This window comes from Panthera onca, chromosome B2, assembly GCF_046562875.1.
Source record: "Panthera onca isolate mPanOnc1 chromosome B2, mPanOnc1 haplotype 2, whole genome shotgun sequence".
In the NCBI taxonomy this organism is placed as follows: domain Eukaryota; kingdom Metazoa; phylum Chordata; class Mammalia; order Carnivora; family Felidae; genus Panthera; species Panthera onca.
Genome location: NC_138343.1, coordinates 74,356,921 through 74,382,815, shown reverse-complemented (window position 1 = coordinate 74,382,815; position 25,895 = coordinate 74,356,921). Strand labels below are relative to the sequence as shown.

The window sequence follows — 25,895 nt, the reverse complement described above, 5'->3', positions numbered from 1 at the left end:
TTAATGTCAATCTATTTTTGATACACTATTTCAAAGATATGAAGGAAACTGGACCTCAACATAAATATGTCGTTGAAAGAGGGAGAACCACTGCTTCAGGATATCATATGTCAGCAAGGAGTTCTAATGCTTACAAGAATCTACAAAAGATTATAACTGCCCATTTGTTTTTACTAATTTCCCAAGTGGACCAATCACAACTGTGTTTATTCAAACATAACATTTATTTAGAGATAATGGTCAGGGTGGAATTTACAGAAGATCCTATTTTATAAACCACCCAAAGGAGATTAGTTATTTAAGTAACAAAAAAGAACTTATTAATTAATTCTTCAAAGTATTATAGTACAGTGCTGATAGAACATTACAGAATAAATGCACAATGAAAACAGGATAATATGCTAGAATTTGATTTAGAAGAAATATTAAAAAAAAGTCCTTTATCTTACAAAATAAAGAACTGAAATTAAAATACATAAAATGATCTGTCAAAGGCAGTACAGTAGAAAACTCAGGACAAGATCTCCAGGTTTTTAACAAAAGTGAAGGCTCTGAGGTCCACTTAAATATAACATTTTCTTCATTCATTTTTTTTTAAGTTTATTTATTTTGAGAAAGACAGAGAGAGTGCAAACAGGAGAGAGCACAGGAAGAGGGAGAATCTCAAGCAGGCTCCACACAGCCAATGTGGAGCCCATGTGGGGCTCAAACTCACGAGACCATGTGATCACAACCTGAGCTGAAATCAAGAGTTGGACGCTTAACCGACTGGGCTACCCCCGTGCCCCTACATAAAACATTTTCAAAATTCTTCCCACTACAAGTTTTTAATTTAGTTTTAAACTAGATGCAATGAAGGCAAATAAAGTTAAATCTAGAAATGAAAAGCAAATTAAGGGCAAAACACTGGCAAGAACACAGCTATGAAAAACATTTTTCAACTAGCTGCTTCCGTGTGTCCAAAGTTTTAATCTCAATTTTAAACACAGTAGCCAAGAGTCAGTATTTACATATTTTAAATTTATTTATTTTTAGTAATCTTCACACGCAACATGGGGCTCAAACTCAAGGCCCTGAAATGAAATATGTTTTTCCAGCTGGGTCAGCCAGACACCCCAATATTCACATATATTTTAAGGAAAGGTATAATTACTTCTGCAGAAGGAAATTTAACAATCTATAACATAAAATGCTTTAATAAAAAAACTGTGTTAATATGAAATAAAATTTTAAAAGAAAAGTAAAATATAGCATGATTTTTTTATAGCACCATTATCTAAAAGGATTTCTGAATTGGAAAACGTTCTTTTTAAAAGCAATTTTGAATTGAAAAAAGTGTATAATGAGGTGAAAATGTAGTATATTAATAAATAACATTTTATATTAAAACATGTATTTAGACTATTTTCAACAAATTTATACTAAATACAATCCTTGCCTGTTCACAGCTTAAGTTTTCCCAATGACTTACATATCCTCCTCTGTGTTATCTGGATACAATAAAATGTTTTCATAAATATTAAGTATAAAAACTACTTATGTACTTAATTAGGTCTATTAATTTCCACATTTAATAAATTGCTTATAGGAGTGCCTGGCTGGCTCAGCTTGATCTGAGTGAGTTTGGGCCTCATGTTGGGTGTAGAGATTACTTAAAATCTTTAGGGGCACCTGGGTGCCTCAGTTGCTTGAGCGTCAGACTTCAGGTCATGATCTCGTGCTTCGTGAGTTCAAGCCCCACGTCAGGTTCTGTGCTGACAGCTCGGAGCCTGGAGCTTGCTTCAGATTCTGTGTCTCCCTCTCTCTCTGCCCCTCCCCTACTCTCTCTCAAAAGTAAATATTAAAAAGTAATAATAAAATAAAATCTTTTAAAAATTAAAAAAAAATAAACTGTTTTTAAATATAACTCCTAGTAAGTCTTCAGAAAGAGATTCTTCAGAAGGAGACTGGGTGGCTCAGTCGGTTAAGCGTTGGACTTCAGCTCAGGTCATGATCTCACACTTCATGATTTCAAGCCCCGCATAGGGCTCTGCGCCAAAAGCTCAGAGCCTGCCTTGGATTCTGTGTCTCCCTCTTTTTCTGCCCCTCCCCTGCTCACGCTCTGTCTCTCTCTCTCTCTCTCTCTTAAAAATAAACATAGAAAGAAAGAAAGAAAGAAAGAAAGAAAGAAAGAAAGAAAGAGACTCTTCAGAGCAAGAAAGAACCTAACTACCTTTAAGCATACTCATAATTTTGGATGCAATTTCTTGAGGATATTATAAAAAAAATCTGAGAATTTATCAAACCCTAAATGATAAATGTTACAAGTTAACATGTCAAACAGAAGTTTGTGCATCTAATTTTAAGATAAATCCTTGGCACATTAAAAATGAAAGCTTTTCTGGAAGACATTAATTATCTATAGTATGTATGAGGTCAAGCAATAGTGTACTTGGAATGTATTTTAGGATAATTTCTTTCCTAATAATTGTATGTTAAGCTATTTGATGTTAAAAGTTACGGGGAGAGCTCTCATTTCTTATCATCTTCCCTACTGCATTTAATATTTAAAAACATTCCAATTCAGTAACAACTGCTAAAAAAAAAAAACAAACAAACAAAAAAAAAAAACAAAACCCTCCCAAAATTCCCAAAATCAAAACTATAAGTACGAGGTGAGCAAGGTTTGATCTAAGAAAACAAACAAAAAACAGTGTAAAAATGTAAAGCTATGAATTGATCTGTAATGCCATCATAATAGTGGATTAAAACCAGACATGTTAAGAGGAAACATTCAAGGCCAACCCCCAAGGCCTAAGTGACTACTTATCACTTTTGTAAAAAAAAGTACTGAATATATCTAAGAATTGCCTGGATACAAAATTTTCCTTACTGCTACATAACATTTGTAAAGCACATTGCAAGTTACCACTTTCTACACCAGTTTCTGATTTTGTTGTCAGGAACTCCAGAACCGTATCTTTGCTCAATTAGAGAAACTTGTTAGCCCTCAGAGTTATTAGCATGTTTGCTTCCTAGTCTCATGTTTTTAATGGTAATGTTGTTTTGGCCTCAAAGTATGCCTGGTTGTTCAGGCATGCAATTCACGAAGTAAAATAGCAGTACCAAAAGTAATCCTAAGCTTTAGTTATGTTTTTACAATTCTTTACTTCAAGCTTTAGAGAAATCCAGTAAGTAGAAATTCAGATTTCTGAATTTCTGGACATACCTTATTAAGTTTTCCAAGTGCCGATATCAAATCTGCCCATTCACTGGAATATTCAAAATTCTTTAGTGCTTTGTCAATTGCGGCTACATAGTTTCTGTATTTGGAGTCACTCAGTAACTCCAGCTCTTCTGTGTTCATCCTCCCACAGCGTTCCACTAGAGACCAGTTCCAAAGTCATGTAAAATCATCACCTATAAAAAGTTTGCAGAAGGAACCAAAGTTACAAAGTAAAGTATTAAAATGAGTTCATATGCTCTTGCTATAAAACTATTGGCTAACTTAAAAATGTTTCTTGAGTGAGAAGTGGTCAAAACTGGTCAACTAGTACACAGAGTCATGAAGAATTCACGTGTTCCTTCCCACAAACTGGAAAATGGCTGTGAGAACAAAGGGATATAAAAGAATAGGAAATATTCTGGTACTTATTTCAGCTTAGAAATCATGTTATTTATCTCCTATTTTCTGATACAATATTTGTGATAGACATACTCTTTTGCTTTGTTTTGATACATAAATACATTAAGATTGGTTTGGATTTGATATATCAAGGACATGCAGCGAAAAAAAAAAAAAAAAAAAAAAAAAAAAAAAAGAATGACTTGGAGGGCACCTGGCTGGCACAGTTGAAGAGTATGTGATTCTTGATCTCGGGGTTTTGAGTTTGAGCCCCACGTTGGGTGTAGAGAGTCTTAAATAAAGGTTAAAAAAAAAAAAAGATTTGGAGGTCATCTCATTTTATTAGACAATAAATGAGCATTTATAGTATAAAGGAACATCAACTATTCGGAATTTGACCTTACTTTTGATAAAACTGACAAATACACATGGTAATTTAAAACATGTTCATACATTCTTTGATACTGATTTTAAAAATGTGGTTCCAAATCCTCTAGCCCCTTGGGCTGGATTTTGTGACTCAATTCTGACAAAAATAGCAAGGCAGAAGTGATAATGTGTCATGGCTAAAACTAGGCTATAAAAGAACTTTGGCTTCCTCCCCCTTATCTTCTCTAAACTAAGATCATTAGGTCTGGGGAAAGCCTGTTGCCACCTTGTGAAAACACTTACACGAGCCCTATGGGGAGGTTCCAGTGGTAAAGAACTGCAGCTTTCTGCCAACAGTCATGTGAGTGAGTCATTTTGGAAGCAGATCTCCCATTTCCAAGCAAACCTTCATTTGACTGCAGTACCAACCAACATACTGACTGTAACTTCATGAGAGGTCCTGACACAGAGCTACATAACCAAAGTCTCTCAAATTCATGACTTATAATAATCTTGCTGATTTAGGCCCCTGACTTGGGGGGTAATTTGTTATATAGCACTAGATAACTAACAGAGTAGTAGTAAGGATTTAAATGAGGCTCAACTAAATTTGGCCCAATGTGGCCTCTCCTCCACTATTTGTGTTATCCTGTCAGACTTTTAACTAACTCTGTACCTTTCTTTAGAGCTGGATTCATGGATGTGGAGGAGGGTCTAAGAATGGGACTCAGAGCATCTCAACATGATTAAATGAAAGGTAAAAAGAGTCTTTCCAACAAATGGTTTTGGGGTAACTGGATATCCACATGTAAAGTAATGAAGTTGACTCCTTCCTCATATCTACACAAAAATCAACTCAAAATGGATGATAGCTCTAAATGTAACAGTTATAAAAGTCTTAGAATAAAGTACAGGAGTAAGTTTTTGTGGCCTAGGGCTAGGCAGTCTTCTTAGAAATAACATAAGAACATCACAAGCAACAACAAAATAAACTGGACTTCATCAAAATGAAAAACCTTTCTGCTTTAAAGGATATGGTCACAAAATGAAAAGAGAAGAGGACTTCCAGGGAAGATAGCAGAGTAGGATGACACTAAGCTCACCTTGTCCCATGGATACAGCCAGATGATAAACACATTAGTGTAACTAAAAAAAAAGACCCAGAGACTGGAAGAACAAACTCTCCACAGCTAAATGTAAGGAAGAGGCCATATCAAAGAGAGTAGGAGGGTGGTGACAGATTAGGAGCTAAATAGACCCAAGGGACTTTACACAGGAGGGAAGGAGGAACACCCCAGGCACAAGAGAGGAAAGAAACAAATTTTCACACCAGGGAGACTGCACAGGGAAGATGAATCCCCAAATATTTGGCTTTCAAAACCAGAGGGGTCAAATTTTGTGAGTTCTTACAATCGCAGGCAGGACTTAAAAACCTGGAACTTTAGAGGGCACCTGGGTGGTCAGTTGGTTAAGCGACTGACTTAGGCTCAGGTCATGATCTCAGTTTGTGAGTTTGAGCCCCACCTTGGGCTCTGTACTGACACTCAGAGCCTGAAGCCTGCTTCGGATTCTGTGTCTCCTTCTCTCTCTGCCCCTCCCCAACTTGTGCTCTGTCTAAAATAAATAAATGTAAAACACACACACACACACACACACACACACACACACCTGGAACTTTAAAAATCAGGAGGTTTATGAGAGAGCAAGGAGGGCGAGAGGAAACTGAGTCCCAGCCTTAAAGAGACAACACAACAAATAGCTCCACCCAAGATACAGCAAAGCAGCAGCAATCTGTAAAGAGCGTCGGGCATCCAGGAGGGAGATTTGTTTACTAATCTCAGAGCATGTGCCACAGGGGCAGGGATCTTTGGGAGACTTCTCCAGGAACAAATGAGCTTTCTCTCCCTCACTCCGCAGCATAAACACATGAACACCTGCAGCAACCAGCCAGGGCACCAACACTTGCTACCTAACTTGTTCATAGTGCCCCCACCCACTTGTTCTCTTGCAAACATGCCCCAAACAGCCAGAACTCTACTCCAGATTATCACCCATAGCAGACCTGGACAAACCTTGCTAACACTACCAGACCTGCCCCCATACACTTCTGTATATCAGCCTCTTCCAACCCATGTGCCTTAGTCCCCAGCAGCTGCAGGAACCCTCCTGTGGCTGACAACCTTGCTGGCACCAGATGCCCTGTCCTCACATTCTCCTACACCTCTGTGCTATTACATCTCTGGGAAATGTTCAAGTTAAGTCCAAGGTGGCCCCAGGCTGGCTGATTAGCAACACAAGGACCAAATCCTGCCCACAACAAGCAAAGAGAGCCATTGTAGACAAATGGACAGAAGGCAAAAGCTGCTCAGCCACAACAGCAGGGCACAGACAACGCACATAGGAGATACCCCTGAAGTTCCAGGTACTGGTCAGCAGGGGACAAAGCACTACAGGGCCCTACATGCCCTCTTAATAGGCCACTACTTTCCAGAGCAGGAGACATAGCTGACTTTCCAAACATATGGAAACAGACACAGTTAAACAAATGGAAGAGACAGAGAATATATCTCAAATGAAACAGGACAAAAATCACAGTGAGAGCTAAACAATACAGAAATAAGTAATACAACTGATAAAGACTTTAAAGTAATGGTCATAGAGATACTCACTGGACTTTTAAGAAAAGAGTGAAGGACCTCAGTGAGACTCTTAACAAAGAGAGAACATAACCAATTAATAATGAAGAACTGAATTACTGAAATTAAAAATACACTACATAGAGGGTGCCTGGGTGGCTCAGCTGGTTAAGCATCTGACTCCTGATTTCAACTCAGGTCATGATCTCACGGTCGTGTGATGGAGCCCCATGTCAGGTTCTGCACTGACAGCATGGAGCCTGCTTGGGATTCTCTCTCTCCCTCTCCTTCTGCCCCTCCCCCACTCATGCTGGCTCTGTCTCTCTTAAAATAAATAAGTAAACTAAAAAATTTTTAACAATACACTAGGTGGAATAAATAGTAGACTAGAGGAAGCAGAAGAACGGATTAGTAATTTAGAGGACAGAGTAATGGAAAGCACTCAAGTTGAGCAAGACAGAAGAAAAGACATAACAAGAAATGAAAATAGGCTTAGGTAAATTTAGCCATATCATGAAGTGTAATAACATTTGCATTATAAGGATCCCAGAAGGAGGAGAGACAGAAAAGGGGACAGAAACCATATTTGAAGAAACAAGAGCTGAAAACTTCCCGAATCTGGGGAAGGAAACAGAAATCGAGATCCAGAGGCACAGAGAACCTCTGACAAATCAACTGAAGGAGGTCCACACCAAGAATTAAATACACACACAGTAATTAAAATGGCAAAAAGTAGTGATAAAGAAGGAATTTTAAAAGCAGCAAGAGAAAACAGTTACATACAAGGGAAACCCCATAAGGCTATCACTGGATTTTTCAGCAGAAATTTTGCAGACCAGAAGGTGATGAGCATGAAAACTGCAGCCAGGAATACTCTAGCAAGGCCATAATTTAGAATAGAAAGAGGGATAAAGAGTTTCCCAAACAGAAGTTAAAGGAATTCATAACCACTAAACCAGTCCTGTAAGAAATATTACAGGGGACACTTTGAGTGGAAAGGAAAGACCATAAGAGGGAATAAGTAGGAAAGAAAAAAGCAGTAAAAATAAGTATGTCAACAAAAATCAGTCAAGGGATTCACAAAATAAAAGCATATAAAGTAAGATACCATATACGTAAAATATGAGGGGGAGAGGAGTAAAGAATGGGTTTAAACTTAAGCCATCATCAATATAGACTGCTATATGTATGTTATATACAAACCTAATGGTAACCACAAAGCAAAAATTTGTAATAAATATGCAAAAAATAAACAGAAAGGAATCCAAGTATATCACAGAGTGAGCCAACAAACCATCAGATAAGAGAGCAATAGGAAGAAACAGAGAAGAACTACAAAAAAAAGTATAAAACAAGTAACAGAAGAGCAATAAGTACATATCTATCATTAATTACTTTGAATGTAAATAGACTAAATGCTCCAATAAAAGGGTGACAGAATGGATAAAAAAGCAAGAACCATTTATAGACTGGCTACAAGAGATTCATTTCAGACCTAAAGACACATGCAGATTGAAAGTGACAGAATGGAAAAGCACTTATCATGCAAATGGAAACAAAAAGCAAGTAGAAATACTTACATCAAGCAAAATATCCTTTAAAGTTTTTATCTTTATTTATTTTGAAAAAGAGTGCGTGTATGAGCAGGGGAAGGGCAGAGAGAAGGGGAGAATCCGAAGCAGGCTCTGTACTGTCAGTGTGGAGCCTGACGTGGGGACTTGAACTCACATGAGATCATGGCCTGAGCTGAAACCAAGAGTTGAATACTTAAACAACTCAGTCACCCATGTACCCCTGGATAAAACAGCCTTTAAGCAAAGACTGTAATAAGAGACAAAGAGAAGGAAGCATTAATTATATACATTAATAAAAGGAAAAATCCAACAAGAAAATATAACAATTACAAATATTATGCACCCAACATGAAAGTACCCAAATACATAAAGCAGGGAACTTTAACACCCAACTACATCAATGGATAGATCACCCAAAAGCAAAAGAAACATGAAAACAGTGGTTTCAAAGGACACACTGAAGAAGATGGGTCTAATGGATATATTCAGAACATTCCACCCTAAAACACCAGAATACACATTCTTTTCAAGTATACATGGAACATTCTCCAAAAGAGATCACATATTAGGGCACAAAACAAGTCTCAATAAATTCAAAAACACTGAAGTTATACCATGCATCCTTTCTGAGAAGAATGCTATTAAACTAGAAATCAATTCACAAGAAAAAATCTGGAAAGAACACAAACACATGGAGGTTAAATAACATGTTACTAAAAAATGAATGGAAAAAAAAATGAATGGAACCACCAAGAAATCAAAGAGAAAAATAAACAAAACACATGGAGACAAATGAAAATGAAAACACAACAGTCCAAAATCTTTGGGAAGCAACAAAAGTAGTTCTAAGAGGAAGTTTATAGCAATACAGACTTACCTGAAGAAATAATAAAAATCTCAAACAACCTAAACTTACATCTAAAGGAGCCAGAAAAAGAAAACCAAAACCCAAAACCAGTAGAAGAAAACAAACATTAGAACAGAAAAGAAATAAAAACTAAAAAACAAACAAACAAACAATAGAACAGATCAATGAGGGGCACCTGGATGCCTCAGTCAGTTAAGCATCCGACTTCCACTCAGGTCATGATCTCAGTTTGTGAGTGTGAGCCCCGTGTCAGGCGCTGTGCTGACAGCTCAGAGCCTGGAGCCTGCTTCAGATTCTGTGTCTCATTCTCTCTGTCCCTCCCCCACTTGTGCTCGGTCTCTGTCTCTCATAAATAAATTTAAAAAGAAAAAAAATTAAAAAAAAAAAAAAAAAAGAACAGATCAGTGAAACCAGGAACTGGTTTTTGAAAAGATCGATGAAATCAACAAAACTTTAGCTAGACTCATATAAAAAAAAAAAAAAAAAAAAAAAAAAAAAGGAACTCAAACAAAATCAGAAATGAAAGAAGAGAAGTAACAATTGACACTACAGAATTACAAGGGATTATTGGAGATATTATGAAAAAATTACATGTCAACAAATTGGACAACCTAAAATCATGTAACCTCCCAAAACTGAATCAGGAACAAAGAGAAAAATGTGAATAGACTTCTTAGCAGTAATGAAACTGAATTACTAATCAGAAAACTTCTAACAAACAAACGTCAAGGACCAGACAGCTTCACAAGTGAATTCTACCAAACATTTGGAAAAAGAGTTAAGTACCTATTCTTCTCAAACTATTCCAAAAAAATAAAGAAAAGCTTCTAATTCATTCTATTAGGCCAGCATTATTCTGATGCCAAAACCAGATAAAGACACTACAAAAAAAGAGAATTACAGGTCAGTATCTCTGATGAACACAGATGCAAAAATTATCAACAAAATATTCACAAATGAATCCAATAATATACTTAAAAATTTATTAACCATGATCAAGTGAAATTTATTGCAGGGATGCATGGGTGGCTCAATATTTGCATGGGTGGTTTATATTACATTAACGAGAGGAAGGAAAAACACCATAGATCATCAAAATAGATGCAGAAAAAGCATCTGACAAAGTACATCGATTCATAAGAATTCTCATGAAAGTAGATTTAGAGAACATACCTCAACAAAATAAAGGCCATATATGAAAAACCCACAGCTAATATTATACTCAATGGTGGAAAGGTGAAAGCTTTTCCTCTAAGATCAAGAACAAGACAGGGATGTCCACTCTCACTACTTTTATTCAACACAGTACTGGAAGTCCTAGCTGTAGCAATCAGACAACAAATAAAAGGCATCTGATAAGGAAGAAGTAAAACTTTCACTACTTACATGATGACATGATACTATATATAGAAAAACTTAACGACTCCACCAAAAAACTATCAGAACTGATAAATGAAATCAGTAAAGCACAGAATACATAAAATACAGAAACCTGTTGTATTTCTCTACACTAATAATGAGATAGCAGAAAGAGAAATTAAGGCTACAACCTCACTTCTATTTGCACCAAAAAGAATAAAATATATTGGAATAAATTTAACCAAGGAGGTAAAAGACTGGTACTCTGAAAACTGTAAAACACTAATGAAAGAAATTGAAGATGACACAAATGGAAAGATATTCCATGCTCATGGATGTAAGATCCAATATTATTAAGAGATCCATACTCCCCAAAGCAATCTAGATGTAAAGATTTAATGCAAATCCCTATCAAAATACCAACAGCATTTTTCACTGATCTAGAAAAAACAGTCCTAAAATTTATATATAGAGCCACAAAGGACCCTGAATAGCCAAAGCAATCCTGAAAGAACAAAGCTGGAAGTTATCACAATCTTAGATTTCAAGATATATCACAAAGCTGTAGAAAACAAAACAGTATGGTACTGGCACAAAAACAGACATATAAATCAGTAAAACAGAATACAGAGCTCAAATAAACCCATGCTTATATGGTCAATTAATCTATAATAAATGAGGCAATAATATACTATAGAGAAAAGACAGTCTTCAATGAATGGTGCTGGAAAAACTAAACAGCAACATGCAAAAGAATCAAACTGGACCACTTTCTTACATCATACACAAAAAGAAATTCAAAAGGGAATAAAGATCTAAATGTGAGACCTGAAACCATAAAACTTCTGGAAGAAACCAAAAGTAATAATTTGACAACAGCCATAGTAACAATTTTCTAGATATGTCTCCTGTGGCAAGAGAAACAAAACCAAAATTAAACTATTGGGACCATACCAAAACAAAAAGCTTTCGCTCAGTGAACAAAACCACCAATGAAACAAACAGGTAACCTACCGAATAGAAGAAAATATTTGTAAATGATATATGCCATAAGGGTTTCATTTTCAAAATACATAAAGAGCTTATAAAACTGAATACCAAAAAAATCCAATTAAAAAATGGGCAGAGGACCTGAATAGATGTTTTCCAAAGAAGACCTACAAATGGCCAAGAGACCCATGAAAAAGATGCTCAACACTAATAATCTTCAGGGAAATCCAAAGATAAACCACAATGAGATCTCACCTTATACCTATCAGAATAGCTAGAATCAAAAAAAACAAAAAATAACAAGTTGTTAGCAAGGATGTGGAGGATAAGGGACCCCAATGCACCGCTGGTGGGAATGCAAATTGGTGTAGCCACTGCAGAAGACAGTATGGAGGTTCCTCAAAAAACTAAAAATAGAATTACCATATGATCCAGTAGTGGGAATTTACTCAAATAAAATGAAAAGACATATGCACTCCTATGTTTATTTATTTAGTATTATTTATAATAGCCAAGACATGGAAGCAACCCAAGTGTCCACTGATAGATGAATGGATAAAAAAGATGTGGTATATGTAGACACAATGGAATATTACTGCGCCATAAAAAAATGAGATAGTGCCATTTGCAACAACAGGGGTGTAACTAGAGGGTATAATGCACTTTAAAAAGTCAGACAGAGAAAGACAAATATCATGATTTCACTCATATGTGGAATTTAAGAAACAAATGAACAAAGAGAAAAATAGATTAAAAAAAACAACCCAAACTCTTAAACATGGAGAACAAACAGTAGTTGCAATAAGGGAGGTCAGTTGGAGTATGTATGAAATAAAGGGGATTAAAACTACACTTATCTTGGTAAGCACTGAGTAAAGTACAGAACTGTTGAATTATTACTGTACACCTGAAACTAATATAACACTGTATCTTAACTATACTTCAATAAATAAAAATGACTGTAAAGATGGTCATACAACTCTGTACTGAAAACTGCTAAATCATACACTTTAAATAGGTGAATTGTATGGTAGGTGAATTTTATCTCAATGAAGGTAAGTATATATATATGTGTGCATACCAGTACATCTACATTTTTATATAATGGGGCCTTAGGGACCTGTGAATTACCTCAAATTACATGCAAAATTTACCTCTTATATTTTATTGGGGAGAGAGTCTACTGCTTTTATAACATTCTCAAAAATGGTTTTTAACAAAATCCTCAAACAGGTTAACAGTCCCTACTCTAGAGAATATAACCTATATTAGTAATACCTGTTGGCACTGAAAAAAGGATAAGAATCTATGAATTTATTAAATCAAAAAAAATTTTTGGTTAAGGTTGTGACAGAATGATACAAACCACCCAGTTCTCTACCTTAATTCTTTTATCCATAAAAATAAAAACAGACAAATCCTCAAATCCTATTTTTACAGACAATAATTATCTTAAACACTTGACTTACTTCAGTACACAAAGTGCCAAGCACTATGTCTAGGTGCAGAATAAAGAGAATAACCCTGACCTAATGCATGATACTTTCATTCCCAATTGGGAGGGGCAGGCCCTTGTGCTTTAAAATAATGTCTGGGGCGCCTGGGTGGCTCAGTCGGTTAGGCGTCCGACTTCGGCTCAGGTCATGATCTCGTGGTCTGTGGGTTCGAGCCCCGCGTCGGGCTCTGTGCTGACAGCTCAGAGCCTGGAGCCTGTTTCAGATTCGGTGTCTCCCTCTTTCTCTGACCCTCCCCTGTTCACGCTCTGTCTCTGTCTCAAAAATAAATAAATGTTAAAAAAAAAAAATTTAAATAATGTAAAATTTATGCAGGAAAAAAACTTACATTGTTATTATATCTTTATACCCTGGACTTTAACAGCAACAAAACAAAGCAGTATTTTGAAGTATTGCCAGAAATCCAAAATGAACTTAAATGAACCAAAACTAATCTTAACTGTCTTCCTTTTCAACATTGATTTTGTTTCACAGATTCAATACACAATTCCCCTAATTGGGAAGAAGTCTTTGAAAGCAGGAACTCTATTTCCTACTTATTTGTATGTGGCACAGCACATAACTTGGAACAAATAGTTAAGCTCAAGGTGGATTCATACACAGTGATGTAAGTATAATAGTTGAGACTGGGAATGAATTAACAATTCTGCAAGCTGTTTTATCATTAATCTATGGTTAATAAAAATCTTTTAAACTAGATTTAACCATAAACACACACAGCAATGTATGCTTCAGGGACAAAAGACAATCTTTTTTTAAAGATTTAAAGTCTATTTTGTCTGATACAAGTATTGCTACCCTGGTTTTTTTCACTTCCACTTGCACAGTATGTTTTCTGCAATCCGTCATTTTTAGTCTGTGTCTTTAGGTCTGAGGTGGTAGTTTTTCCCTGTTTTGTAGTTTTTCCCTGTTCTTTTCTTCTCTTGCTCTCTTCCCTGTTGTTTGATGGCTTTCTTTAGTGTTATACTGGGATTCCTTTCTCTTTTTTGTGTATCTACTGTAGGTTTTGATTTGTGGTTATTATTAGATTCATATATTTCATCTTATATATAAGCAGTCTCGATTAAATTGATGTTTGCTTAAGTTTGAACACATTCTAAAAGCACTAAATTTTTACTCCTTTGTCCACATTTATGTATATGTCATATTTAACATCTTTTCATTTTGTGTATACCTTGGCTGATTTTTCTACTTTGGTGTTTTCACCTCATACTGGCTTTATAAATGATTAATTTACTACATTTACTACATGTTTGCTTTTACCTGTGAATTTTTTTCCTCTCATAATTTTCTAATAGTTACGGTCTTTTCGTTCGAGTTAAAGAATTCCCTTTAACATTTTCTGATAAGACTGGCTTAGTGGTGATAAATTTAACTTTTCTCTGGGAAATCCCTTACCTTTCCTTCTATTCCAAACGATAACCTTACTGAGTATTCTTAGTTGTACATTTTCTCCTTTCAGAACTTTAAACATATCATGCCACTCCCTTCTGGCCTTCAAAGGTTCTGCCAAAAAATCAGCTAATAGCCTTATGGGGTTTCCCTTGTTTGTAACTGTTTTCTCTTGCTCCTTTAAAAATTTTCTAATCTTTACTTTTTGTCATTTTAATTATGTGTTTTGGTGGGGACTTCCTCGGATTAATCTTAAGGGCTCTCTGCGTTTCTGGATCTGCATGTCTGTTTCTCTCCTTAGATTAGGAAAGTTTTTAGCTATTTGTTCTTCTGATAGGTTTTCTGCTCCCTTCTCTCTTAAATAAAGCAAATGTTAGCAGACAAAGAAGAAGAAATTGACAGTAATATGATAATAGTAGCGGACTTTAACACCCTACTTACATCAATGGCACGATCATCCACAGAATATCAACAAGGAAACAGTGGCTTTGAATGACACATTAGACCAGATAGTCCCAATGTATACAGAACATTCTGTCCAAAAAGAGCACTATACAAACTCTTTTCAAGTGCACATCAAACATTCTCCAGGATACATCACATTAGGCCACGTCTCAATAACAACAAGTCTCAATAATTTTAAAAGACTCAAATCATACCAACCATCTTTTCTGACCACAATGGTATGAAACTAGAAGTCAATTACAAGAAAAAATCTGGAAACCACATGAATATATTGATGCTAAACAACATGATACTAAACAATGATTGGGTCGACCAAGAAATCTATGAGATAATAAAAAAATACATGGGGACAAATGAACATGAAAACACAACAGTCCAAAATCTCTGGGATGCAGCAAAAGGCAGCAGTTCTACGAGGGAAGGTTATGTGACCATAATAATTATTACCATACAGAAAAAATCAAATGAGCATATGCATCAGTTAGTACTGTGTTTGGCACATATTAACCTTTCTCACTTGTTTCTGGTAACTAACTTCTCTCCTAGAACTCAAAAACCACTGTGTGTGTGTGTGTGTGTGTGTGTGTGTGTGTGTGTGTGTGTGTGTGAGTGTGTGTGTGTGTGACAACAGGCTGTTTTCTCCCTAAACTCTGCCTGCAAGCTTATGAGTGGTCTCTATCAAAATCTCTTCATTTCAAGCATCTAAGTAAATCCTGCTTCCTTCTAGGAACCTAATTAATACTCCTTCTATCTTCTGACAACTCCCAAATTTCTATCTCTTGCCAGATCTCTTCCTTGAACTCCCAGCATATTAACTGTAATCAGAGTAATGATGTAATTGTGAAGCAATATTACCTCAATTGGCATATTCTGCAGACATACTTTTTTTAATTCAGTATAAAAAAACTAACCAGTAATGACCAGCTAAGTTTGTGGAGCTTAGAACTCTTTAATGTGTTTGCAGCTAAAAAAAAGTTCAGTCAGGTAAGAAATTTGATTTTTTCTTTTTTATTTTGCTAAAAGTTGTCTAAACACTTAAATATAACTAAAAAGAGTTCATACAGTATAGATACATATAACACTAGGTAGAACATGAAAAACAAAATCTTACGCAAACAGCTGAGAAATGAGACAGGACATTTTGTAGAAGTTTCATCAGCAGGGAGTTATGATATTTTTGTGTGAAAAGATTGCCAGATCCTGGGACTAGAAATTAGGTTCTGCTTCTTCAATTATTTTTAATGAAAATAAAATCACTTACGGCATATCAGAAGAACTCTAGGGATGTATCACTTTTGAATTTTTAATCCAACATATGATAAATGCAAATTCCAGCTCTCAAGTATTTTTTTTCCATATTTTATTTCAAAGTGGCTTAGATCAGTACTTTCCAAAGTTCTTTTCAAAGAACCAGTTTTACCCTAATCCACTGGTGACTGATATAAATCATGTACATAGTTGTTGTAGGAATATAAAATTGCTATAAAAATGTCTAAATGCTTACTTTCATCTGTGCTTATTTCAAGTTTTCTTAACAAAGAATTTGTGAATGGCTCACAAATCACACTTTGAACACCAATGACTTAGATCATAATGCGAATACATCTTTTCTCATATTGGATCAAGGAAACTTTATACACTGCCTCTTCTTCAGAAATGTAGTTTCACTTCATAAGAAATGCATATATTTAACAACAAAACAGTGTTTTGTAGAACCCGCCAGCCCACAAAAAGATAGGCGATAGGCAATAGGCGGCAGAGTCTCCAAACACAGGAATTAAAGTCAAGACAGCTGAGAATCCAAATCCTACTTAACACTTAGCTGTATGACCTTGGGCAAAATGCCAAACTTCAGTTTCTTCATTTATAAACCAAGATGATAATACCCAACTCAATGGTTGCCAAGATCAGATAAAGAACATATTAAACTTATCAGAGTGCCTGGCACATAGAAAATGCTCTAAAAACTTATTGCTACCATTATCACCAATAAAAATAAAAAAGTACTAGGAAGCAAGTATGCAAATTATAAGGACTAGTAAATTGTAATTTAAGAGCCAGATATGGCTCTGAACTTATTGGTAGTAAAATGGAAAACTGAAGACTCTGACTAAATTATATCCAGTTGTCTCATGAATGCAAATTAAAATGTGTCATTGCCAGGGTGCCTGGGTGGCTCAGTTGGTTAAGCATCAGACTCTTGATTTCAGCTCAGGTCATGATCTCAAGGTATTGGGTTTGAACTCTGTTATCAGCAGGGAACCCACTTCAGATCCTCTGTCCTCCTCTCTCCCTGCATCTCCCCTGCTTACACTCTCTCAAAAATAAATACTTAAAAAAAATGTGTCATTGCCAAATGTGTGGAATTTTTTTTTTTTTTTACTATTTTTATTGAACTGCACATATTTAACATACCTTCTAAGTTCTGACTAATGTATACACCCATAAAACCATCACCACAATCAAGATTTCTCACCAGAGAAATGTTCTCTAACATAGAGAACATTTATATCACCCTAAACAAGAAACCTACCAATTCTACTACCTCTATCAAATGAGGTGGTTTTTTGTTTGAAATTAAAAACAAAAACCAAAAAACAAAGCCCAAAACCTATTCCCGCTAGTACAATAACTATTTAATATAACTAGGAAACTTGAAAAAGTAAAAATCACTAAATAAAAATAAAAATTGTGGTTTGTTCTTAAAGTGATACAGGTAAAGTCAGAATGGCATTTATAATTTTTCTTTCAATATGGAATTGCTGAATCACTATATTGTACACCTGTAACTAATATAACACTGAAAAAATAAGGTTACACTTAATAAAATTTCTCTTTTCCTTCAGGAGCTGCTAACAAGTAGGTTTTTGACCTTAATCTGTAATCGTATCACTTGACAATTCAGCTATTCTTTCAAACTTACAACTCATATAAACTGGACCTGAACTGTCATAAAGCATGATTTAGTGCAGTGTTTTTGTCTCATTCAAATATAAAAATGAAACAAAATAGCTGTTTAAAAAAGAAGGCAGATTCTCTAGGCAAATTAAGGCTTATGAAAATTATCAGGGAAGTATATATATTTATGTTTTCACACATTACAGGGTGATAAGGCTGTATTCAAGAAACAAAACATTCCAACAGACCATCTGAATCTTAAAAAATTTTGTTTAAATCGTTATAAAAAATGAGTAGACCTAATTTCACAAAATAACCACACAAGGATACTTTGGCTGATTTGCTTATTACTAGCTGAGCTCCTGGCTTCCCCCTCTCCTTTGCCATGAAAAGTTTGGGGGAGGGCTGAAGAGACAAAGAACTATTCAGTATTAGCCAATCCTACAGATATATCTGGGGATTGTCCAAGAGTTTTATCACATTCCAGGTACGTAAATGAATACATTCTGAAGTGCCATGTAATTCAGGGGGAAAAACTTTACTTGTTGATTATGAATGAAAAAGTACTTTAAAAACTGCTATATAGATATATAGTAGACATTTTTTCCAAACTGTTTTGCCTAAATTAAAAATTATTCGGTAACTATTACAATCTAACAAATAAGACAATTATTAACAAATTTATCTCATTTTGGTCAAAAGTTCTGGGTTTCAATACTGACACACTAATACTCTTTAGTGAATAGTTTATTTAATCAACTCATAAAGCTAGTTATTCCAGAAAATTGGAAACTTCCTGGGAGGAAGAAAACACCTACCAGGTATTTCATTAATTGGTTTAAGTACCCACAAGAACCCTAATGATCTGTATGTTCCCTCATCTGACCCAATCTCAAACCTTCAAATGGTACACACTCTAAGAAACCCCAAATATGTGATCAACAGATCTTCAGCTTTTCTTTGCATGTCTGGCTGCCTTCTGGTCCTAACTACCTTCTCAGGATAAGACCTCCTCTGATGCAGCAGAGGTAGGAACACCTTAGCTAACCTTACATTGTGACTTACTATGTGCCTGGCACCACTCAAATGTTTTGCATATGTTAACTTAATCCTACGAAGTAAACATTATTATGGTCCACACTTACAGATAAAGAGACTGAGGCATAGAATTATTATGTGATACGATGTGTTTAGTAAAAATGATAGAGTCAGAGATTTAGACATAAACAGTCTAGCTTTAGAGTTCTAACTCTTAACCACTACTCTTCATTCCTCTTTTATATCCATCTGACTTCAGGGCCAGGGAGTAAAGTTTCCTTACTCCCTTCAAACTTACCTGGCAAAATCCCAATCTTAGTTGAACTCTATTATCTACTTTTTCCATGCGAAAGCCCAAACAATTGAACACTGCTGAAGAAAAATCATACGACCATAGGCTGACTGATTGCATTTTAAATTGAGAAACAAACCTCAAACAGGAGTTCAACACTGTTCTAATCCACTGTTTCCTTAGTAAATTTACTTGCCTGACACAATTATTCATACCTTCTATTCTTTTCAAAAATCTAATACCACATCCCTCCATTGTTGCTAAAGACCCAACTTCCAGTTTAACTAAGAAAACAGAAGCAAAAAGAATGCTTATAGTCCCTTCAACAAATCTGCAAATCTATCTCCACTTATATCCATACTCTCTACTTTCCCTCCTGTTCTGAGGAACGAAGGACCCTCCTCCATCAAAGACCCACTCTTTTGCTCTGGATCCCATCTCCTGTTACCTCTCAAGAATTTCCCTTAAGTGCCTTATTGGTTTACTCTTCTTCAGCACCAATTTCTCCTCCTGTGCAGGATCATTCTCCATCAGCCTATAGACAAAGGCCTGGAATCTCCCACAGTGAGAAACTAAAAGCCATAGCTTCCTCTTGACTCTCACAGACTTTTTGGCTATCAACCCATTTCTCTGTCCTCCCTCATTACAAAACTTTCTGAAAGATTTTCCTATACTCATCATTTCCTTATCTCTTCACTCTTTGGCCTACTCAAAAATGTCTTATGACACTGATCTGCAGGGAAACCACCCGTGTAAGAGTCACCAGTAAACTGCTTTAGACAAAGTCAATGGTCATTTCTCCAGCCCCTCATCTTAATTTCTCCTCAGTATTCAATACCTAGTTTTTGGCGACCAGGACTCTTCATTTTCAAGGGATGTTCTGACTTCTCTAACCAGTCTTTTCCAATCTGTGTCAGCACCTCTTCTCTATTCAAATTTTATTAAAAAAATTTTTTTTAATGTTTATTTTTGAGAAAGAGAGAGTGTGAGTAGGGAAGGAGCAGGGAGTCAGGGGACACAGAATCGGAAGCAGGCTCCAGCCCATAAACCCTGAGATCATGACATAAGCCGAAGTTGGACACTTAACCAACTGAGCCACCCAGGCGCCCCTATTCAAATTTCACTTTATTATTATTTTGTAAATGTTGAACTACTTCCAGGCTCAATCAGGAACTCTCACCTCTTCTCTAGAGTTATCTCCTCTAGTCCTATAGTTTCAAACAGCATTTGTTAACAAACATATCCTAAACATATATAAAACGTCACTTTTCATTTTCTATTATCCTGGTTAAGGTCTGCTTCTATTCTTAAACCCTTATAATCTGTCCTCCACAGAGAAGCTACAGATCTTTTAAAATCATATTAAGTCATTATGGGAATATCCACACTAAATACACCAACATTTTTTGCACTGTAGGGCGTTCTGTATTTGCTATTCTCTGCACCCAAAAGCTCAAAGGTCAACTCTGTGTGGCAAATTCCTTCCCATCCTCCAAGTAATATCAAACCCTCAGAAAAGCCTTTTTTGAACAGTCGATCTCAAGTGGCCTACGCCAAGCCCACAATCTGAACATCTATTCTAGAATATCATATTATTTCCTTCCTAGCACTATTTCAGACTGAAATTTCCTATTATTTGCTTGTTTTTTAAATCTACATTCCCTTATTGCAATGCAAATGCCATGAAGTTAGAAGCCTTATTGGACTTGTATGAGCAGCCCCATACAAGTAGGCCCTCAAACAGGTTTTGAATAAATGAATCTATAAATGTAAACACTGCTCACAAACCATTTGCTTTTTTTCTTTCCTGAGAAATCTGGAGAAAAGAGCAAAGCTACAGTTCTATTTTTTAAACACTACAGTCACACTTGACCTCACTCCCTTCAAACAGACTATATTCATACGGTCATATTAAAGTACTTAATAGTACTTTAAAAAATTGGAAGATTCTCACAAAAACACCTATTAAAAATGTGCTCTATCTAGTTACATTTTAAAATATTAGCTCAGTTTTAGCATCCTTATTTAGTGTAACTACTTAAATGTGGACAATGTCACTCTAGAATGTCCTTTTCTAGGACTGAAAAGGAAATCCATTAAATATGATACTCCTAGAGGTCAAGTCTTTTAAAATTAATTAGATGCAAATCTCTAGTTGAAGAAAATTCTGACAGTTATATATTTATATTTTCACTTTTAATCTCAATGAAAATCATAAAAATAAAACCCAAGATATGAAAAATCAAAAATCTCATAATTCTGCCAAGATGACAAACAGCAAATTTTATTTACTTGGAAAAAAGAGAGTAAAATTAATCAACATATAAAAAATTATCCATCTGTTAGAAACAGTTTGAATTCTATAAAAATTATAACTAAAGATTCCTTCTAGCTTTAATCGCTGATTTTGTGTGACACATAAGCATCATGAAGAAAAGTAATTTAGAAAATAGAACAGTGTGAGCACATATTACAACCTAAAATAATCCGTTAATAGGTAGCTAGGATTCTTTCTTAAGGATCAAATAGTTAATAGCTATAATAATGAAACTAAACATATGCCCTTGAGTTAAAGATAACATCCTGCTCCCAAAGCATAGCAGCCAAGTAAACACTGCCCATACATTATTCAAGATGATGATGATGATCTGACAGCAGCTCACACTGACTTCGTAATCACTCTGTGGTAGGTACCATGCTAAGCCTTTTACACAAATTATCTCATGTAATCTTCAGGTTTGCTCACACAGCCATGTACATATGAACATTCTGGTGTTTGATATTTCACACAGAGTTAAGAGGAGGAACTGGGAAGAACTCTGGCAGGCTGACCACTGGGCCTGGTTCATAATCATTATCTTTTTGAACTTTTCCCCACAACTCTTAATTCTTCTGCCTGACCTATCCTACCTCTCCTCTCTTACCCAATTTTTCAAAAACCTGTTCAAATTATATAGCTTCTCTTGACTCTTTATCCAGTTTTTAGACCCTGTTCTTTCTTTTCCTATTCCACTTATTTTCTTACATCATAATAGCAGCACCTGGGTGGCTCAGCTGGTTAAGCATCCAACTCTTCATTTCAGCTCAGGTCACGATCTCATGGTTCATGGGATCGAGCCCTACATTGGGCTCTGTGCTGATGGCACAGAATTCTCTCTTCCCTCTCTCTCTGCTTCTTCCCTCACTTTGCGTGCCCTCTCTCAAAATATATAAAAACACCATAATAATGTAAGTACATACATTTCTGTCGTTCCTTCTAGATGTTGGCTTAAGGACAAGGACCAGAGCTGAACACTGAATACCCCAAACCTATGTCACTGCTCAATACTGAAAGTGTGTAGGTTGAAGTATAAGGCAAAATAACTATAAATTCTAATATTAAAGGGTTTTGTCTGGTTATATGTAAAACAGTGATTCTATTTCAATAAATGACCACAGTGAAAGGGGCATTCTACTCAGTATGTACAGGAACACAATCTACTCCCCTGAGAAAACAATTTCAAAAAAAGTAAAAATATAGTCTCAAGTGGGATTAATCCTGGAAAGGTATTGCAGGATGGGTTGTACATCTCCAAATAGAATTATAGGTGAGGTTGTCCTTAAATTAAGGAAGCCCAAGACTGATGTGAAGATCCATGTTGGATTAGGGGCATGTTCTAAATTAGAAATTTTTTTTATAAAGCACCCACCTCCTCTCCTGTCCTTAGGATGTGTGTTCTGTTTGCCTTTCCTGCTTCCAGAAGCTCATCTAAGCATACAGCCTTGAGATAGAAATATGGTGTGGGGGCTACCTGAACTGGGTACGTGACCGAACCCAGTTAAGGTCTCTATATAAATTTTTAAGATTCTGGCAGGTGAGTGAGTGTGGAGATCTACTTGTTTTAAGGCCACCCAAGACAAGCCCTATATGTAAATTCCCTCACTTATTAAACTTGCCACTTACAAATCTGGAATGGTTGCCCTCTTTGTTCTGTCTCTCCCTTCCCTCTATAGAGAGGGTTGGGTTTCAGATTTTAGATATAGGTTCTGAGGAGGTTACAAACCAACACTTGCCCATGCTGTATTCAGAGTAGAGACCAATTTCTCTCCTCCACCGCCAAACCCCATTGCAGTGGTCCCTATATCTATCATGATGATCCTTAATGAAGTTGGCCTTACCATCTTTAACAAGCATCATTGCATATATATATATATTATATATATATATAATATATATATATATATTTTGTTTTTTTTAACACTAGCCAACTGTACAAAACTTGCTGCCGCCTCCTACCTCAGGGCCTTTGTATGTGCTCTTTCTTTTCCAGGTATGCCCCATTCTCTCTTTCATCATTTCAAATTTTCCTATCAAACTATATTCAAAATGCTATGACTCTGTATGATATCTTCTTTTTTTTTTTTTTAAAGTAAGCTTTATGCCCAAGCTGGGGCTTGAACTCATGACCGTAAAATCAACAGTTGCATATTCTACCAACTGAGCGAGTACATCTTCTGATTCAACCCCTTTAGGCTCATTCTTTAATCAGCCCCTTCTCCAATATTTAGAAACATGGCTTTCATTACAGAATAGCATTTAAAAAAAAAATGTCTATTTTATCTATCTTGAGAGAGAGAGCACACAAGCAGGGGAGGGGCAGAGAGAGAGGGAGAGACAGAATCTCAAGCAGGCTCTGCGCCAACAGCACAAGGCTTGATCTTACAACGCTGAGATCATGACCTAAGCCAAAATCAAGAGCTGGACACTTAAATGACTGACCACCCAGGATCCCCTAGCATTTTAAAATGCATATATGCTTCATGTTTCTAAAAGTTTCATGTCATTTATCTTTTTTCAGTTGCAGTAAAAACATACAAAATTAACCATTTTTAAGTGTATAGTGTTAAGTGTATTCACATTGTGCAATTTACTTCCAGAATATTTTCGTTTTGCAAAACTGAAACTTTATACACATTAAAAATCAACTCTTCTTTTCCCTCTTCCCCAGCTTCTGGCAACCACCATTTTACTTTCTACTTCTAACTAATCTGACTACTTCAGATACTTCATGTAAGGGGAACCATAAAGTATTTTGTCTTTTTTGTGACTGGTTTATTTCACCTAACATAACATCCTTAAGGTTCATCCATGTTGTAGCATGTGAGAGGATTTCCTTCCTTTTTGTTAAATAATATTCCATGTAGATATATATTTATCTATTCACCTGTTCAGAGACATTTACCTTGTTTCTACCTCTATGCTATTGTGAGTAGTGCTGCTGTGACCTTGAGTGTGCAAATATCTCTTCAGTATCCTGTTTTCAATTCTTTTGAATACATACTCAGAAGTGGGAATGCTGGACCATATGGCAGTTCTGTTTTTAAGAGGAACCACCATACTGTTTTCCATAGCAGCTGTACCACTTTACATTTTTTTCCTTCAAAGTCATTGTATTTTACTCATTTTTAAACTTAAATCCAAGTTAGTTAACATATAGTGTAATAATAATTTCACAAATAGAATTTAGTGATTCATCACTTACATATAACACCCAGTGCTCATCCCAAGTGTACTCCTTAATGCCCCTCGCCATTTAGCTCATGCCCCCACCCAACACCCTGCTAGCAATCCTCAGTTTATTGTTTTTGAGTCTCTTAACGGTTTGTCTCCCTCTCTGTTTTTATATTACTTTTGCTTCCCTTTCCTTATGTTCATCTGTATTGTATCTTAAATTCCACATGAGTGAAATCATGTGATACTTGTTTCTCTGACTTACTTCGCTTAGCATAATACACTCTAGTTCCATCCATGTTCTGCAAATGGCAAGACTTCATTCTTTTTGATTGCCGAGTAATATCCCATTATGTATATTTGTATATATACACACACACATACACACCACATCTTTATCCATTCACCAGTCGACGGACACTTGGACTCTTTCCATACTTTGGCTATTGCCGATAGTGCTGCTGTAAACACTGGTGTGCATATGCCCCTTCGAATGAGCACTCCTGTATCCTTTGGATAAAATGTCTAGTAGTGCAAATGCTGGGTTGAAGGGTAGTTCTATTTTTAATTTCTTGAGGAACCTCCATACTGTTCTCCAGAGTGGCCGCACCAGTTTGTATTCCCACCAGCAGTGCAAAAGGGTTCCTCTTTCTCTGCATCCTCGCCAACATCTGTTGTTGCCTGAGTTGTTAATGTTAGCCATTCTGACGGTGTAAGGTGGTATCTCATTGTGGTTTTGATTTGTATTTCCCTGATGATGAGTGATGTTGAACATTTTTCCATGTTTAGCCATCTGGATATCTTCTTTAGAAAAGTGTCTATTAGTGTCTTTTGCCAATTTCTTTACTGGATTATTTGTTTTTTGGGTGTTGAGGTTGATAAGTTCTTTATAGATTTTGGATACTAACCCTTTATCTGAAATGTCATTTGCAAATATCTTCTCCCTTTCTGTCAGTTGCCTTTTAGTTTTGTTGACGGTTTCCTTTGCTGCGCAGGAGCTTTTTATCTTGATGAGGTCCCAATAGTTCATTTTTGCTTTTATTTCTCTTGCCTCCAGAGACATGTCAAGTAAGAAGTTGCTGTAGCCAAGGTCAGAGAGGTTGTTGCCTGCTTTCTCCTCTAGGATCTTGATGGCTATCTTACATTTAGGTCTTTCACCTGTTTTGAGTTTATTTTTGTGTACAGTGTAAGACAATGGCCCAGGTTCATTCTTCACATGTTGCTGTCCAGTTGTCCCAGCACCATTTAGTAAAGAGACTGTCTTTTTTCCATCAGATACTCTTTCTTGCTTTGTCAAAGATTAGTTGGCCATGCATCTGTGGGTCCATTTCTGGGTTCTCTATTCCATTGGTCTATGTATCTGTTTTTGTGCCAGTACCATACTGTGTTGATGATTAGAGCTTTG

General features: G+C 36.0%; 1 protein-coding gene across 13 annotated transcripts in view; it reads right to left on the bottom strand.

Annotated features, from left to right (window-relative positions):
* Positions 1 to 25,895, bottom strand: part of DOP1A (DOP1 leucine zipper like protein A) — a 110,942-nt gene that overhangs the window by 76,106 nt on the left and 8,941 nt on the right. For 12 of the 13 annotated variants that reach the window (XM_081795753.1, XM_081795757.1, XM_081795756.1 and 9 more), the window contains exon 2: positions 3,209 to 3,399. In XM_081795753.1, coding sequence (XP_081651879.1) covers positions 3,209 to 3,346 — 138 coding nt within the window. In that variant the 5' untranslated portion in view covers positions 3,347 to 3,399. Of the gene's footprint in view, positions 1 to 3,208; positions 3,400 to 25,895 lie in introns of those variants that run through there. The other variant, XM_081795765.1, reaches the window with a different exon arrangement.